Source organism: Heterocephalus glaber, unplaced genomic scaffold, assembly GCF_053883595.1.
Source record: "Heterocephalus glaber isolate CG9 unplaced genomic scaffold, H.glaber_assembly_v1.0 deba00001497, whole genome shotgun sequence".
In the NCBI taxonomy this organism is placed as follows: domain Eukaryota; kingdom Metazoa; phylum Chordata; class Mammalia; order Rodentia; family Bathyergidae; genus Heterocephalus; species Heterocephalus glaber.
In genome coordinates, this window is record NW_028258320.1 from 7,625,655 (window position 1) to 7,644,964 (window position 19,310).

Here is a 19,310-nt window from a genome sequence, read left to right on the forward strand (position 1 = left end):
CAGCCTGGTAACCTCTTGCTGGGCTGCCTCCTGGGGGCCCGTGCAAACTAAAGGCACAGAGAGAAGTCCTGCAGATAAGAGCCCTGTCTGAACACTTGACAGCCACCAATTCCAGAGCTATTCAGAACACTTTGCTGTGCACAGTGATTAAAAGATTGCTGTCTACAGGTTCTTTTTAGTGCCTGCTGAAATAAAATGTAGAAGGATGAAGAGGAATAATCTCAAAACAGTAAAGACAATGATGCAGGTCAGAAGGGTGCAAAGGATATAGACAAACTTTGGGAGATAGGAGCAGCTGGGAGCTCAGAGGCTAATGATACAGGATAGAAAACACCACTGCCAGAAGTAATCCCGGCAGGCTGAGAGAAGGGGCCATGTTCCATGTAGGCCCAGGGAGTGGCGGGGTTGGAGGTGGCCATCCATGGTGTCGGAGGGACTGAACCTGTCTCAGAGCCACAGTGCCCAGTAGCAGCCAGCAGCTACCTCTCAGCTCCGTGAGGGCACAGAAGCCTGGAATGCACCCCAGGCTCTCCGCGGGTGGGCCTGCTGAGCTCAGCTCCCAGCTGGGCGTGGTGGTGCCTGGTAGAGCCCTCCTCACCCTGGCCTTGGGGGGGCCACCCTCCTGCCCACACCGAGGACAGGATGGGCAGTGTGGCCTCCCTGTCTCTGCCCTCATAATATGGTGTAGGAAGCTTTGAAAAAGGCAAGTCTGAGAACAAGGTGGGAGTTCTTAAAATTAATAAGTAACTGTTAAAAATCATGCACCTAATAGAAGAGCTGTAAAGTACAGGCAGTGGCTACGATCACAGAGGAAAAAAATGAGTCAAGGAGAAGGCATAAAAGAACTAATGGGAGCTAGAAGCCAAATGCAGAAGAAGAGCCGACAACCAGAGGTGTCACAGAAGGAAAAGACAGAGAAGGGGACAGAGCCGGACACGGAGTCCACCGGTGCTGCCATCCACGTGCCAGGCCTCTCCATGGTGCTGTCCACCTTCTGTGGGGACAGCCAGGCACCCAGCAGAGCCAAGAGCCAGTGCTCCCAGGGGCACAGGAGGGTGACAGACGGTGGCACAGAGGCAGGGGTTGGTGCTGAGGGGACAGCCAGCAGGGATCCCGCGTGACCCGAGCACTGAGAAAGCATGAGGTGATGCCTCCTCTGTCCTCCCTATACTGAGGGTTCCGGGGCAGTACAGTCTCAAGAGGGCCTTCCATCCCGCCGGGGGTCCTCTCAGTCCTTGCTGTCCTTGGCACTGGTGGTGTCAGGAAACACATCCGTCCCTGCTGTGTCACGGACACCACACACCCTTCCTCACAGCCCTGCTGTTTCTCTGGCAAACACTCCTCCTGCTTCCTGGGCACTGGGGTTTTATAGGGAGGCTATTTTTAGTGGCTGCCAGGGCCAATTGCCTGGAGGCTGGCGAGGATTTTGCCCCGGGGAGAGGCGTTCCCTCTGTAACCTTGCCCCGAAGAGCTCTCTCATTGAGACTGGACAATTTACAACCTGAGAACAGATACCAGGCAGGGAACAGGGGTCAGGTGGCCTTGCCTGTGCTCTGCAGCCTAAGGAACTGTCCAGAGGATTCTGCTCAGAGGCTCAGTGGTCCCACGAGAAACGTTTCGCTGATGACACAGTCGTGCTTGGGCATCAATACCTAGAGAGCCATGATAGGGAATGGCCGGAGACGATGCCCTTCATACTGATTTCTCTCCAGGACTCCCTGACATCTCCCCATCTCTGCCTGGTTACGTGGCTCCCTGCTCCAGACCGGCCTTCCTGTAAAAGTTCTAGCTGCTGCCCAAGGCCTTCATGGAATTCTCCTTATAAACCCATGGTTCTTGCTGAGTAGGCTTTCTGAAATGCATGGGCCCGGAAGTGTGTTCCATTTTGGATTTTGGAGAATTTAGGGGATATTCACATATACATAATGAAGTATCTTGTGCATGGGACCCAGGACTGAACCAGAAATTCATTTATGCTTCATGTACACCTTGTATATATAGACTTGGCAATTTTAGATGACACTTTTCATGCTCCTGTTGGTGACCTGCCCTGGGAGGCCAGTTGTGGATTTGCCCCTTGTGGAACATGCCAACGCTCAAAGATTTCTGCAGTTCGAAGCATTCAGGTTTCCAGATTAGGTATGTTGAACTTGTCTCCAGTCTCCATGCCTGTTATGGGCTGTTTGTTTATGCCCTCCCCACAACCCCAGTTCATATGGTGGAACCCCAGGCTGACTGTATTTGGAGCTGCTCCAAGAAGGAAGGCATTAACGTTAAAGTAAGTTGTAAGGTTGAGCCAAAATCGGACAGGTTCAGTGTCCTCAGAAGTAGAGACCGCATATAGAGATCTGGCTTTCTCTTTGGCCGTGAGGACACAGCAAGCTGGTGACTGTCTCAAGCCAGGAAGGGAGCCCTGCCCCGACAGAGACTATAGTGATACCCTGGGCCTGGACTTCTGGCCTCCATAACTGCAAGAGCTGACATTTCTGCTGACTAAGCCACTTGCTGTACGCCATTTTGTTATGGCAGAGCAGGTGTTTCCACAAAATATCCCTTTCACCATTCCCATTGATCAAACCCTCCAAAGAAACGTTTCCTTCTCTGTGACATTTTCCTTGATCTTCTTAATCAATGATGGTATCTTCCTCCTCTAAGTTCCCCCCAAATATGTTCAGTACTTTTGAATTTTTTACTTTAAAGGCTTAATTAGAGTTACCAATGAATCTTTCCTTGAGCCAAAGGTCCTGGAAGCGGGGGTAGTACCTGTTTATCTTTTGTTGCCCTGTGGCTGTCCAGCACAGTCTTTAGCATCGAACATGGTGGCTGTCTCTCATGGGATGCAACCTCTGCACCGGTTATATATGAAATGTTTCACACAGCCTGCTGGAATCCTCACAATCATCTTGCAAGGAAGACATTGCTAACCACATGTTTTAAATGGTGAAACTTGGGATACGTATGGTGTTCGTTCTGTGCAGTACCAGCATTGTCAAATTCATGGAGACAGAAAGTAGAATGGCTGCTCCCAGGGGTTGGAGGAAAGGGGAGTTACTGTTGAAAGAGTCTAGCGTTTTGCAAGGTGGTCAGAGTCCTGCGGGGATGCGGGGGTCATGGTCCCACAGCAATGCAAACATACTTCTTGCCACCGAACTGAACACTTGAAAACAGTTAAGATGTTAGATTTTATGTTATGTGTATTTCACCAAAAATGTTAAAATGGTGAAATGGAGGCAGAGCTGTAAAGTGGCTTGAGCAAAGCATCAGGGTACAAAGGGACAGTGCTGGGGCTTTAGTTTGTCTGTCCACGATGCTGGCCTGGCTTTATTCTGCTGGGTGCACATGTAGCCGAGGCAGGCATATTTAAAAACTAGAAAAGGCTAAAAAGGAGTGACTTCCATGCCAGAGAGCCCACTGCTAACCGACTGCCCTGCCATTGTGCTTGCCGTATTTCCAATGTTCTCTTGCCTTCTGGGGTGATCTTGTGTACATCAGTGGCCATGGCTATTCTCTCCACAAGCCAGGGCAACCTCTCCCTCTAACCTGCCCTTCTTTTGAATTTCCTCCCCAGATCTACCCACCTGCTGGGAAACCAGCCTCTGCAGTCCAAGGGCACGGGCAAAACAGCTTCTCTCCCACCCCCTCATGGAGCCCTTACTCTGTTTCCTTAATGGAGTCGAAAGCCCCAGGCTCTTCGTCTTGCAGCTGGGTGCTGGGTCCCAAGTTCTGCTCCTCATGGCTTTCAGAGCTGTCCTCACTGCCTTGCCACTGCTACTTGTGTGTGTTGATGTCCTTGTCATCTCCTGCCTGTGGGGTCCTGTTACGTCCTATCTTTGTCTTCCAGCCGGGCTCCTGCCTCTGTCTTCCTAGTGTACCTGACTCTCTTGCCTACACAAGCAGTCCAGTTATTCTTCTGCTTAACCGGTGGTTCACTTCCTTGGGCCCATAATCCCTTTCACTCCCAATTTTCATTTGCTTGCTGTTCCTTCCAATGCACACTGACCCATGTGCTGAGCCCAGGACCCTCAGATTCCTCCTGGGGTGCCCTCCATCTCCTGTCCTCCTCTATCTCTGCATGACCTTTATGACCCCCTCCTGTGGGTCAAGCTGTGGCAACATTCTGGGTGTCCTCACTCATACTGAGAGACTGATCACTCCCTCCTCCCCAAGGGCTCTCGCTCTGTGGGGCCAGGTGATTGTGGGTTGGGGTGTCCCCTCTCACCTGCAGGAGCATGCGTGCAAGTCCTGTGTATGCTTTTACAACCTCAGTAACCTAGCAGGACACCTGCACATAGTGAATACTAAATAATTTCAATCACCTGGAGACGCAAAGTTGAAATTCAAGTCATCTTAGCTCTTGCACATTTGCAGCTCTGCTGTGCTTACTTAGTACCCTGCATCATTTATTCTAGAGCCCGATTTTACTCAAACTCTGGTGTTAATGATTCCTCCGGAACCAGCTAGTCAGTTTCACAGAGGAGCCACGACCTTGGACTACTTTTCTACCTTCACTCTGTCTGCACATGGTGGACAGCATTCGGGCTCAGGGAACATTTATCAGCCTGCTGATTTGCCACGCATTAATGGCAGAAAGACTGGGAAATTGAACAGAGACTTATTCTTGCAACTGTGAAGCTTTTTAAAATTTTATTTATTTATTTATTTATGGAGGGGGGTACCAGGGATCGAACTTGGGACCTTGCCCTTGCAAGGCAGGCGCTGGAACCACTGAGCTAAATCCCTGGCCCTAACAACTGTGAATTTTTTATGATGAGGAATTCACCACACTCATAAGAGAATTGCTCAACTGTCACCTTCGTATTTTCTGAGTATTTGTAACAATGCCTTCTCCCACCCTAGATAACCTTCCCAGGTTTAACTTGTAAGATTTTCTTTTTGCAATGACCAATAACTCTTTGATACCATCAACCATCTGTTAAGCTCTTTTGAACCACAGGCAGGCCACAGGTTTGACCACAGAAGCCAGCCACAGGCAGGGTCCTGACCTCTGTGTGTGCCTAGGGCCCTGGTGGCCAGAGGGACAGCACTGTCCATCCACACAGGTTCTACAGCTCTCCTACACTCACCTTTACCTCAGAGAGACTCTGTAGGGCCTGGGCTTGGCCAGGAGATGGGGACAGCTTTATTGAGATTTGCAAGGGCCAGTTGTACTTGTTGAGCTTTGCCTAAATTGCCATTGTTTAAAAACCAGTGAGATTTGTACAAACTTATAAGGTGGATGCTGCTTTGTAAAGTGAGTAATTCCATGGGTGCTTCCTTGGAAAGCCTTCTGTCTCACTTACCTGGTCACCCGCTTCTCATCTTCAGACATAACCAATAGGTCTGAGCGCCAGTCTGTCCTGTGCAAGGCCCCACCACAGAACTGACCTCCTGCCACACTTTCCATGTTGAGCACTGGAAATATAGCTCATGGGACTGAAGACCAGGTTTTTCATTTTATTCCATTTTAATCAATTTAATCTTATGCAGCCACACATGGCTAATGGCTCTCCTTTGGAATTGTGCAGTTCTGGAAGAACTAAGCCAGTGTATAGAGAGGCTATAGAGTAAATAGTAACAGCCTTCCCATCACATTCTTTCCTTTTTTTTTTTTTTTTGCCACCTCAGAACAACATAACCAAAGTGTTTCTGCAGAAGAGAAGGCGAGCAGCTACAGTCCAGTGAACAGCTGGCACTCCTGCCAGCTCCTGATACCACCTGACTATTGGCCTTTGGGTGTGATCGGTGAAACCTCAGAGCACTGTTTGTTTCCTAAACAATGCCTTCTCTTATTTATTTCAGCAGAGCTGGACTGCTGCTGACCCAAGGTTGTGAAGCAGGGAGGGTGCTGTTGGTACCTCATGGAAGTGGGGCAGGGCTTTGAAGTCTGATCTCTCATCTTCACACTCACAGCAACACGCTGATCATTTCATCTCAGGGCTCTTACCCCACTCTGCTCCCAGAGCAAGTCTTATGTTTTTGAGGGACTTATTATCCAGGGCAGAGCCATCAGTCCATGTGTTTTCTTGTGTGCACATTAGAGCAGGCACACAAATGGGTTCCAGAGCCTGGGGCCTGGGTGTTGGAGTAGCTTGAGAATGGGATTCCAGGTGGCAGTAATAAAGCCCACTACTCCTTGTGGTTTTTCCAAAGGAATTCAGAGACTTGAATCGAAAGAGATTAAAAGATAGGTGACATCACATTTAGCTTGTACCATGAATGACTGGCCGGGACACCTGCTTTACTGTTTCCTCATTGCTGAGAACTTGAGGTACAAACGCTTCGAAAGACAGCATTCTTTAGGAGAGAAAGGAAAGGAGGAGTCCCAAAGGAACCTTTTTCAGAAGGCGAATCCCATATGCACAATTTGGACTTTGCAGCCAGCAGAATCATAGGCCCAATAAGCCTTTTCTTTTCTTTATATGTAACCCAGGGTCGGGCATTTTGTCATAGCAACAGAAAACAGACTAAGACAGTGAAAGTCATAAAAAAGAATTCTGTTCTTTGGAAAACACTATTACAAAAATGAGAAGTCAAGCCACAGACTTACAAGCTATTTGAAAAACATTTACTTGATTTATAAAGTTATAAATGTTGCTCTATGCCTAACATCTCAGCACTCTGGGAGGCTGAAGCAGAAGGTAGCACGTTGGAGGTTGGAGCCCAACCCGGGCAACTCAATGACTTAGCAAGACTCTGTCTCAAAATAAAACATGAACAAAAGGGCTGAGAAAGCAGATCAATGTGAAGACCCTGGGTTCAATCCCCAGTACTTAAAAAAAAAATTGGTAGTAAGAAGAGAAAATGCTAAGAAGCAAAATTTTTGAATAGATTCTTCAGCAAAGAGGATGTAAGGATTGTTAATAAAAACACAAACAGATGCTAAGCAACATTAATCACCAGACAAATGAAATTTAAAAGCTGCTGAGAAATTCTGTCGTACGTTCGCCAGTCTGCCTACCACTGAAAAGACTGGCACAGTCTAGGCTGAAAAGAGAGAAACTAAGGTCTTGCGCACATTTTGATGGCCATTCTGAAACAATCAGAAAGTTCTTTTGAAAATAAGGTTAAACATTCACTGGCCCTGAACTCAGGAATTCCACTCCTAGGTATTTACCCAACAGAAATGAAAATATGTCAGCACAGAAGCTTATATGTTTATAGCAGTCTCATTATTAGTGGCCCAAAGCTGGGAAAGAATCCAGGTACCCATTGACTACTGAATGCATAAGCAAATTATATGTTGCTTGTCTACACAATGGAATACTGTTCAGGGCAGGAAGAAGCCAGATGGCATGTGTTCCAACCCAAGTGAATTCAAAGGCGTTATGAAAGAGGCCACACACAGAGTTTAGTTCCACTTACAGAATAGCTTTCAAAAGACAAACTCATATCGATAGAACAGCCAGTGACTTCCAGGAGGCAGGGTGTGTTGGGAGGGGACATTCTGAGGTGATGGAAATGTTCTACATCACGACTGTGGGGTTGGTTACACAACTGTACACATTAGTCAGTGTTTAATGAAGGGTATGCTTAAATTGTGAATTTTAACCTGTATAAATCTATCCCAAAAGATTTGGTCCCCCCCAAAGCAAGGTGCACAGTAGGGTCTATGGCAGTGGTGGTGAACCTTTTAGAGCTTTCAGTGATACAGAACAACCCGCTGCAGCACTCGTGCCTTAGGTTGGCCACCACTGCCATATGGTGTAACATCATCTGCAGAAATAAAAGGAAAAACAAAAAGGAAATTTCAGATGCATGAACTTGGACCCATATTTCCTGAAATGTGTACTAAATATCACAGGAAGGGTATATGATGATGTTTTTAGAATGGCTTGCCCAGGAAATGGAAATGGGGTATCTCAGGAGGGAAGGTTGGGGAGACTCTCTTTTATGCCTTTCAAATTTTGAATCATACAAGTAACCAGCCTATTGAGAGCGAAAGAGGAGGCTCTGGGCTGTGTCATTCAATGGTTTCTTTTTACAGGTGAGAAATCCAAGGCCCAAACAGTGCAGATGACTCCCTGCAGGTGTGCAGTTGCTGTCAGAAGTCAGAACCGCTCTTCCGGCCTATTTCAGGGATAATTCCCAGAGAGCGGGAGATCCCTGGCAAAGTTCACCATGGATATTCAGTGGCCCACATCCCAGCCAGCTGATCTCTTCCCCAGTTTGCTCTGCTCACTTCCTCCCAATCATTATGTTGAGTTTGGCTTCTATGTCTGTTGATGGAATGGTGTTTGCCAAATCACGCTGATGCTCAAACATAAAGGCAGGCCCAGGAATGAGGAGGATGCTTGAATTAGTTATGGCAACTCTGCTTTCATAGGCAGCTCCTGTTAGTGTTTTAGCCCCAAATGCTGTGCAAATGAAATCTCAAGCCCATAGACTCCGGTGTCCTTTCAGAGCTCAACAAATCAAATTTGCACTGAGAGTACCGGTTTTCCACCTGACTTCAGGGCTTGTTGGGATCAAGAAGTGAGTGTCTGAGAACTAAGGTCCTTGAGTCCTCCCAGAATTCCCTGCATCTGGGAGAAATATGGCTCCTCAGGGCATTGTTCATGTCCAGAGGTTCCTGTGGTTTGATCCAACTCATTTTCCCTTCATGGGTGTGGTGGGTTGAAAAGTGGCCCTCCAAAATATATGTCTAACCCATTTGGAACCAGTGAATGGACTCTTGTGTGGGAAAAGAGTCATGACAGATATCAGTAGGGATATTGAGATGAGATTATCCTGGACTAGAGTTGGTCCTCAACGCAATGACAGGCCTTTTGAAATGAAGAGAAAGGGATATAAATACAGAGACATGGAGGGGATGGCCATGGGGCAACAGAGTCAGAAACTGGAGCCATGTTGCTGCAAATCAAAGTCATCAGGAGCCACCAGAAGGTGGAAAAAGCAAAAGAGTCTCCTTTAACATCTTTGGAGGCACTGTGGCTCTGTCAACACCTCAACATCCAACAGAGGACTTCCAGGACAGGGAGCGGGTAGATCCCATTGTTTTAAGCCATCCCGTGTTGCTATAACAACCCTGCAAACTCCCACAGGGGCTTTGAGGGTTTCTTCTTCCTGTCGAAAGCCCTGGCACAATCCTGCCTCCTCCACCATTGCCCCAAAGACCCCTGACAATGACTTATTCCCACCCTTTTCCTTCATCCAGCCATCAGTGAAGTGTACCACGGACCAGGTATACCAAAGTGGATACAAGGCAGACCTTCCTTCAAAAATTCACAACTAGAAAGATATGAAGGTGTAAACACATAGTCACAACATCAAGTGTTTCAGGCTTAAGTGGGACACACACACCCACACACACACACCCACACACACCCGCTGCCAGACTCATAATCCCCAGGACCTACCTCCTAATGGGACCATGTTTGGAGATAGGGTCATGGAAGAGGTAATTAAGTTAAAATGAGGCCATAGGATGGGCCCGAATGCAGAATCCCTGGTGTCCCTGGTAGGAGAGGCAATGAGGACACAGACATGTACAGGGGAAGGTTGTGAGAGAGGACATGGCCATCCACAGGCCAAGGAGAGAAGCTCATGAAGAACCAGCCTGCATCCTGGACTAGTAACCTCCAGTGTGGCGAGGATTCATTTTCTACTGTTTGAGCCACTCCACTGCAGCATCGTGCCATGGCAGCCCTTGCAAATGGGCACATGGAGATCAGGGCAGGGCTCACCTCCAGCCTTCCTGAGGGGTGACTGCTGGGCTGCATCTGAAAGGACAGGTTGCCCCAGGAAGGGGGTTGGGAAAGGGAACAGCTCTGCAAAGGCCCAGAATCAGAAACGCCTGACAGGTATGTGGAAGATGTTCTTCAAGACAGGTGGGTGAGGACTGGTGAGCCAAGAACCCATGAGGAACAAGAGGGCCTTATCCCCCGGCGGGCAGAGGGAGCCACTGCACAGCTGGAAGGAGGGCTACATGGCCAGATGCTCCGGGGGAGCTCATGTGGACCATCCTCGAGGCTGGTGGGACTCCGGGAGGGGTAAGTGTCCAAGCAGGTGGGCACCAAGTGGCTGTGGTCAAGCCCATCGGAGCTGAGATGAAGAGGCAAGGATAGTTTAGGAGGTGAGGTTGTCTGTACTGTGGGAAGGTAAAGGAGAACCAAAATCTAAGCTATTCAAATAGTTTTGGTTTGTACTGTTAGTGACACTGGCCATCAGGTTGGTGGATTAGCTGTGGCTGAATGGACATTTAGTTATCAGGTTCCCAGGAACCAACATCCAAACTTACGCTTGGCAATGCCATGGGCCTCGGTGTGGGTATTTACTGTGGAGCACCAGTTCCCCCCTCTGCCCAGCTGCCCTCCTCCCCAAGTGATGATGGGGAACGCTTCTCAACCTTCATCCTAGAGGCATTCTCTGGACACTGAAAGGCTCAGAGTGAACAAAGTTGAGAAGCCGGTCACACCATGACACATCCACTGCTCCCACAGGGCACCCAAGCAGGGCACAAGGGCTGCGTAGCAGCCACAGCTAAACCTCTGAGTGCTCTGGGATCCCCCCAGATCGCCTACATAGCAGACATTGCATAGAGTTCCGGGATGATCCCGAAACTCCCGGGGCACAGTGGTGAACGTCCTATGGCCCAGGCCACCGGTGCCACCACACAGAAGAGTGCCCAATGCAGAGCCCAGGGTCTCAGCTGGCAGCTTCTGGTTTTCAGTGTTCTTGTGGCAGCCCCAGGATTCTGTGACTTCATTGATGGAAGGCACTAATATACCCAGAAAATCAGTAGACTTGAGCACTTAGGAAACAATTTAGGGCAAAGCTGGGTCTTGTGTCCCAAGCACTCTAATTAAGAAGAAATTTATGACAAGTACAGAGATCTCGGTTTACACTTGGTGGTGGTTTCATTTTCACATCCTTTGCTGGTGCTGTGAGGGAACCAAAGGACCCAGGGGACTGATTGGTGGCAGACATTTCTGAGGGTATCTTTGACATGTGATGTGACAGCAGGCTGTTCTAGAGGATCGTGAGACAGGAACCTCTGTGTTCTCCTCACAGACATTCAGGTATGTAGCTTTGGGGTCATCTGGCCGGACTGCCGCAGGCCCATCCAAGCAGTTTTTACAGCAAACTGCACTAAAATAACAATAATTGGGACTTCATGCTGAATTCACATATTTCCCTTCACCCCCCAAAATATAAAATAGCCGGATATGCCTAGAGATAATCTATACACAGCATCACACTGGCTGGCCTGTCCGTTAGAACTGTGTCTGAACGGAGCTACGCATCTAAATATTTGGACATGCCCAGGATCAACGAAACACAAGGAATTTACACTGAAACCCTCGAACTAATCTTAGAATGGAGCTCAGTGAGGATGGATGGCTCAAGCCAGCCCGACTGGGCAGGTGGAAATGCTTTCTGATTGCTTATCTATCATCCAAAACAATGCTTTGCTCATTATCTCCTCCTCAAAATCGCTCTGCTACCCTCCATGGCCTCCAGGATGCTTTCGTGCGATTTATCCATTTTCACCTCCAGGGATAAATCTCTGCCTCGAAGGCAGGCAAACTAAACACATTGCTTATGGAAACTCCCAGGGAGGACTCTGGGGACAGGCACCTGATCCACATTGGTGATGTGAATGTGGAGAACGGAAGGGTGCACCCGCGAAGGGTGGCCTCCCGGGAACCTTCCCTTATTCCTCTGTGCACACTTGGTCTTGCTCCCCAGCTCCACAGTCCTCCCCCTTGTTTTGGTTCCATCTTCTACGTTTCTTATGAGTTACCAAGGGCAAATCTGTCTCGTGCACTCTAGGGTTGGTTTATTGAGGGCAAGAGCTGCATCTTATCTCTCCTTCCCCCAAAGCCTGGCACCATGCCAGGCAAAGCTTGTCAGGTGCCCAAGTACAAGCCAAGCACTGGGCTGGGTGCTTTTAAAAGACCTTGCAGTAGAATAAGTAAGACACAATTAACACACAAAGTACCCAGTAGAATATATTAATGTATTCAATGAGTAAGTATATTTCATTGGAAGTATTATTGGAGGTCAATAAGAGAAAAAATGAGGATGGTCAAGCCTTTTTGTAGGTTCATGAAATAATCATTTTTATTAGCAAGAGATAGAAGTATTTACTGATTCACAATAAAGAATTTAAGTAAAGATGAATATTGTGTGCTTGGGGGTGTTGGAGACAAAGAATCTGCCAAACTGACTGATAAGAGTGATCACTTAGCCCTGAATCTCATTTTGATAACATTCCCAATGGTCATCTTTATGAAGCCACAGGTCTAATGCCAAGGACACCAGAGTTCTTTGTTTCAGTATCACAAGCATTAAATATTAACACGCAGTTCATATCTTAATACCACTGAAACCATTTTACTTCAGAATTTTAGTCCCATTGGAGCCGGAAGGGCAAGCAGGGTGACAGAGATGGCCTTTATTGACCACACACCCGAAGCATCTGTGGCCTCGAAACCCTAAGGAAACCGCAGCTCCTGGCCATGGACCAAACTTTCTCCCAAAGTCTTGATTTCACTTTTAAAGATTATGTTGATGGCGGAGATTTAACCAGGCAGGAAAATGCACTGAATGTTTGTCCCAAAGGTGAAGGCTTGAACAATGATATTCTACTCACCCACACAAACTCTAAAAAAAGTGTTTTCCCCATGGTTTATAAAAGTCAGTGATTAGGAAACACTTTAAATGCACTTTCGGATTCTTGTAATCTTGAGAAGCCCTGGGATGGCTGATCTAATCCACCCCTGGTCCTCAAAGCAGAATAATGCACCAGTTATGCCACCTACATATCCCATGTGCCGCCAGAGCCAGCCTTACCTTTACAAACAGGAAGATCTCAGGGCTCCCAGGAGCAGCTTCATTTCCTTCCAAGCCCTCATCTTCAGAGAGGCAGGTGGGGGACCACCTGCTGGAGAAGTCCCAGCTGTGCTGGATGGTGAAGCTGGAGGAGGACAGCAGTGTTTCGCTCCCTGTGTTGCTGTCTTCCTGGGGTTGTGCTGGTTGGGGCTCCGGGTCCTGAGCTGGTGATGATAACTCATCCATTGCGATGTCCCTGTCCTGGGGCTCAGGACACACCTCATCAGGCAGGAAGTAGCCTCCTGCCTCTGGATGGGGAGAGGCCAAGCCGTTCTCTTCACCTCTAATGGCATAGACCGACACCGAATCATATTCCTGGTTGTGTAGCCCAGCAGTGGACAAAGCGTATTCTGGCCCTATGTCTTCACGAACATCATGATAATAAGGACTTTCGTCATCCTGTGGTGGGTCTGCAACTTCATACATGCCTGGTTCCCGAATCATGTCGTACATGTTGCTGTAATCCTCCTCCTCACTCATGTTGATTGATCCGATCGCAACAGGTCTACGGGCTGGGGGTGCTGTGGTGCCTCACAGAGGAATTGACGGGGTTTGGAATGCAGGGACTAGCAACAGCCATCAATGACAGGTCTCTAACAATCATTTACCGAGACTTTAATATGCAAACCACAGTCCATTGGACAGACGACAAAGCTCACACAACTCAGTTAACTCCTTTGCGCCTAAACATATTTTCGACTGGACTATGGGATTTTTTCTCACTGCCAGTAATTTCCTGGTCCTGTGGCAACACTGAAGGTTGAATTGGATTGTTCTCCCAGTGTGCACTGAAATTCTGAATAGTGAGCCATTTGTCACTAGTAGGGCTCGCTCCTGCAATTGTCTCCAAACACTGGCAGCTTGAAGAAGTCCCTGCAACTCTACGGACAGCTATACCTCTTCACGATGCCAATCCATCTCTTTTATTGCCAAATTCATCACACAGAACAACTCCTTGCATATGGACACCTTGTGATGAATGAGCTAGACACGCTCCAGTTAGGTAGCAGATTCCATTTACTTCTCTTATCTGGAAGCAACCAGGTGGCTAAATGGCAGAAGGAAAAGAAGATAAAGGCTCTGGATTCTGGGGCCATTGCAGAGTATGACTTGAAAATATGTGGATTGATTTTTATTCCCCCCTAAATATCTGTGTTCATCACAGTCAGCAAACATTCTAAATCCTCTTATGTACAGGATATTGAACTGGGCACGACTTAAAACAGGCCAAAGAAGCAGTCTCTATCCTCAAGGGGATTTTAAATATGATTGGAAGGCCAGGAAGAAAAATAAAGTCTTTAGTGGACAGAGAAAACCCTGCTGAAGATTTCTCAGTGCCTTTGGCCAGGTCGGGAGCTGGATGTGTCTCCCTTTTACCTGTCCATGTCTGTGTCCCTACCCCATCTCAGGAGCTCCTATCTCTTGGAAGGACAGCTCTGGCGGTTGTAAAGGGACTTCAGTCCCTAAGAGCACTGAGTACCGAGCAGCACCGGGACCCTGGATAACAAACTGCAAAGCATTTGATGGGCATCCTGTTGTCAAAACTCGATTCACTCTTCAGGCTCCTGTATTGCACCTGGGAATCTCCTAGAGAGAACATGAGCAGCATTTTAAAAACTCTAGCTTTGGGGACAGCTTAAAGAATGGGTACAGGGAAAGAGGTCAGTTATGCACACTGGCCTTTTATCTTATTGCAAAGGGAAGTTGATGGGTACAAATATCTGATAAATACCTTGGGTTCCATATCAGTCATTTACAACTGAATGACCCCAGCACACATTTTCCTCATAATCTTAGAGCTGGAGATGACCCAATAGATCATTGAGTCAAGGATTTTATTTCACTTTCAAAAGTCACCTGGAACCCAGAAGCAGAAGTGTCTGGTCCAAGTTTCTACACAGAGTTAAAGACAGAGCTGACACCAACTATGCCTCTCAAACCCTAGCTCAGTGCTCTTTCTGCTACTCCTTACCTTCCTGTCCCTCACCATTTTTTCTTGATGACACACACCCTGGCTACTCCTACCCTGACCGTAAGATTTTCCTTTACCTCTCAGGACCCAATTGTGACCTCTCTGGGGATGAGGTTGCTCCTTTGGGTGATATGTGTCTGCTCCTGAAACACTGGAACATGTGATTCAGGGTCTGGCCCTGACGCAGGCCCTGAACTCTGCCACTCAGCATTGTTACCAGAGAGCCATTATCCAGGGCGTGCACACATGTAGAACACACTCCTGGACTCTCATGGACCCAGCTGAGGCTGATGTAGTTTAGGGCCCAAGGTCTCATAGGCTATAAATCAGGTAACCCTGTTATCTCAGAACACACCTGTCAGGACTGAAAGCCCAAGCTGTAATACGCAACAAGCCATTCTGTCAAAATGTAAGTCAGTTCCTATCACTGTTCCACACCCGCAATGGCTCCCCATTTCTCGGGGTAAAATCCAAAGTCCTCACGGTGGCCAAGGGCCCTGCATAAAACCTGCCTCCTGCCCCAGCTGCATAAAACCTGCAGCTGACCAACTCCAGCTTCTCCGCTGTGCTGGAATGCACAGCTCCGGAGCTCCGCAGTTAGTTCCTCCCGTGCGTGCCTGTGTGTCTTACACATTCCTGTCTCAGGGAGGCCGCTCTGGCCCTATGGTTAAAAATGACCGCCCAGCCACCCATTCACTTCAGCCTGGGCACAAAGAGGGAACAATGTAGGAGACACCTGGGGACTGGTGGGTCATCGGGGACTCTGCTGTCCCTGGGCACGTACTGCCTCCCCTCCCCCTCCCAGCTCTCTTCTCCTCTTACCACCACCTGTGTGTCCTTTCTTTTTGCCCTCTTTGCCCTGCTCAGCCCTCTCAGTGTCTTCATGATTCTTCCTGATCCAGAATCTGCCACTGTAACCCACCATAGGAATAGATCTACAACAGTTTAGATCTACGATGTCCCCTGTAAGTCTCCTGTTCTCTGTGCTGATGGGCTTTGGCAGATCACGAAGGCTCTAATTTTATTAAGTGGGTTAATCCATTTAAGAGTTCATAACTCAGTGGGCTTATTGGAAGGCAGGGCACAACTGGATGATGCAGGTCTCTGAGCAATGATTTTCAAGGGTGGCCTTTGTCCCAAGCCCCTTCTTCTTGGGCTCTTTCCTCCTTCTCTGTTTCCTGGTCACCACGAGGCTTTTTTGCTGTACCACATCCTTCTGCCATGATGTTTCTGCTTTGGAGCCAGCTTACCATGGACTGAAGCCTCTGAAACCATGAGCCAAAGTAAATCTCTCCTCCTTTATGTTGTTTGTGCTAGGTATTTGGTCCCAGCAACCAGATGCCAACACTGTTTCTCTTCATAATATCTACATGCATCTGATCCCCACATTTTACCCCACTTCTTCATTTCCCAAATTCCACGTAGTCATCATATCCAGGTTGGTTGATAGACCTCAGTCCTCTCTTAGATTCTATATTGGTAAGAGGTCTAGGAGGAGCCCAGGTGAAAGCTATTTATGACATTTCATTACTATGAGACTATGAAGAAAGCAAATAAGAAAAGGAAGAAACTTTAGCCAAGTATGGGCAGCGTGGCAAGGTCATTTCAGATAATTTAATAAAGAATTGAACACACACCAATATCATGTTAAGGACGACATGATGTGTGTGCCTCAGGCTGGGCCTTGTCCTCTCCCTGTTCCACTGCTGGGACTGCCCAGTCCCACGCATGCTCTCAGGGGAGGGTGGCATCCAGCTGTCCCATCTTCCTTCCTCACTGGGGTAGGCCTGGCATCCACCTCTGCCGTGGCCCCAGGACCAGGCTCCCTCGCTGATCCCTCAGGAGTCCCATGTAAGCCTCAGCTGACTGCCCCACCCTCAAGTTCCTCCACAGCAAACACACACTTGGCTTGAAATTTGATCATGGCCGCAGAAGAGCGACCTGGTCACCTAAGGGTATGACAGAGCTGAGCATTCCTACTGCTGATGACCTCACAGCAGCACCCCTTCCCCATGGGAAATCAAGGCACAGCCTCCAGCTCTTCAAGCCTTGGTTCCCCATTCTGTACAAACGGAGGACCCTTCCTCAGAGCGCTGGTGAGCAGTGAATTAAAAAATATGGAAACAAAGTCTTTGTAAATAGGGGAGGAGGGGTTGAAGGGAGGCCAGGGGGATGGGGAAAAAAATAAGAACCAAGAGAGACTTTATATAAAGGTACAAACTCCCAATGATGAATGTCATTATATTGTATACCTAAAATGTACCAATGATATTAATTGTAAAAAGATTCCTAGCTTCACAAATGTAAAAAAATTAAAAGAAAAGAAAAACTATGCATCAGCTGGTTGTGATGGAATACATGGTAATCCTGGTACTCTGGGAAGCTGAGCCAGGAGTTGGCTGAGGTTCAAGCCAAGCTTGGGCAATTCAGTGATTTGGTGAATCCCTGTCTCAAAGTAAAAAATCAAAAAGGGCTATAGGTAGGTGTAGCTGTATGAAGGCCCTGGGTTCAGTCCCCGGAACTGCAAAACCAAAACCAAAACAAAGCCCTGTGTGTGAGATCTTGCAGCGGGAAAGATCATAAGGCTGAACTCAGTGTCAGTTTCCCCCCTCCCGCAAGCCTAGGGGGTCTGAGAGTTCAGAACAGAGGAATTCTGGGAGTGGGAGGGGTGATGAAATAACATAAGTGACCACAGCATGTACCACCTGAATGGAACCCTAATTCACATTGTATTTATAATTGTGCATTTGGGACTTCCTTTCTTCCTGCTCTAAATCATGATCATTACATTTGCATTTTGTGGAATCTCGGCCTTCCAAAGGCATCTCCAGGTGGCACTGTTCCGTGGGGTGCACAGCATGGGGCAGTGAGGCGGGCATCCCCAAATCCCCTTCAGACCTTCAACATGCAGTTTGCTGTCATCATACTAAAATTTTTTTACAATTTATGAGTTGTGACATAGCATATGGAGAGTCAGGGAGAAGGCCAGGCTTCTGGACCTGAACCAGAAGGTCAGACAACTCAGTGAGAATGAATTTCTGCACCTTCCAGAATGGAAACTGCTGGGTGATTTTGCACCCAGCGTCCACCAGAGAGCATCCTTGCCCTCCTCTCCAGAGCTGTGTACGCTATAGAACTGAGCAGAAATCGGAATTTACATATTTCTTGGTTTAGTGACTTTTATTTTATTTTTTCAATAGTTTTGCTTGAAGAACCCATGCCTTGAATCTAAACATATGTTAAAAATATTTTATCGGTGTAAGTCACATTAGCTTAGAGGTCTACTCCCCTTTTCCTTAGCCCCTACAGTTCATTGAACAATGCTTATATAAATAATAATATTTTTTTTTATTTCTTAGGATTGACAAGTTGTATATATTTATGGTGTGTAAAGTGATGCTTCGGTACCAATGTACCTTGAGTAATGGCCAAAGCAAGGCACTTAATATATGCATTACCACATCTTATTTTTGTGAGACAAGAATTCTTAAAATCGATTTGCCCATCAATTTTCAAATATACAGTATCTTGGTTGTTTTGGTGCCAAGGATCGAACCCAGGACCCCACGCATGCTGGGCAAGTGCGTCAGCATGGAGCCCCATACACTGTTTTCAATACAGTCCTCCTGTCGGACGCTAGAGCTCTTGCCGCCCTTCCGGCTAACTGACACCTCGTGGCCACCTCCCCCACCCCCCTCCCCGCCCCGCTAACTCCGTTCTGCTCTCTGCTTCTGTGAGTTTAACTTTTTTCTCATCCACATTGAAGTGAGGTCATGTGGTATTTGTGTTTCTATGCCCGGCTTAGTTTTCTTAACGCAACTCGCGCCATGTTCATCCATGTTGAAGATGACAGGAGTCCTTTCTGCAAAGCCATGCGTTCCATTCTGCACATACTTCATTTCCTTTATGCACTCGTCTGTTGGTAGGAACAGGCGGATTCCACAGCGTGGCTCCTGGGGGAGGTGCTGCAGTGCGCATGTGCCTGTGCTGCCGCTTAGGCTCACTTAGTTCCTCACTTCTGGGTACCTTAGCTCAGCAGCAGGGTAGCTGGGGCGCATGGTCGTTGTTCTGCAGGAGCCTCCTCCGTACTGCTATCCTCAATGGCTGTGCCCACGGGGCGCCAGAGCTCCCATTTCCCCGCATCCCTGCTGGCACTTGTCATTTTTTGTCTTTTTGATAACAGCCACTTGTACAGGTAGAGGACGATAACTCTTCTATTTTAATATAAAAAGAAACAGGACCTGGTGGGGCATATCTAGGATCCCAGCATCTGAGAGACTGAGACAGGAAGATCACAAGTTCGAGTCCCACAGGGATAATTAGCGAGACCCTTCTCTGAAATGAAAACCATAAAAAGGGCTGAGGAAGTAGCTGAAGTCATTTGCCTGAGGTGAGGCAGGTGGTAAGCAAGAAGCCAGGCCTGAGACTGTGCTGGAACCAAGCCGCACGTTCTTTTCAACCTCCACTTTTTCATAACTCAGTTCCCCAGGGCAAACCATTGTTA

The 19,310-nt window shown here is 47.8% G+C and overlaps 1 protein-coding gene across 1 annotated transcript in view; it reads right to left on the reverse strand.

The window, feature by feature from the left end:
- Clic5 (CLIC family member 5) overlaps positions 1–13,393 on the reverse strand; it is a 98,524-nt gene extending 85,131 nt beyond the window's left edge. Inside the window, exon 1 of the mRNA XM_004846430.4 lies at positions 12,796–13,393. Within this exon, the coding sequence (XP_004846487.1) occupies positions 12,796–13,314 (519 nt within the window). The 5' untranslated portion in view covers positions 13,315–13,393. The remainder of the gene's footprint in view (positions 1–12,795) is intronic.
- Positions 13,394–19,310: the final 5,917 nt, after the last annotated feature.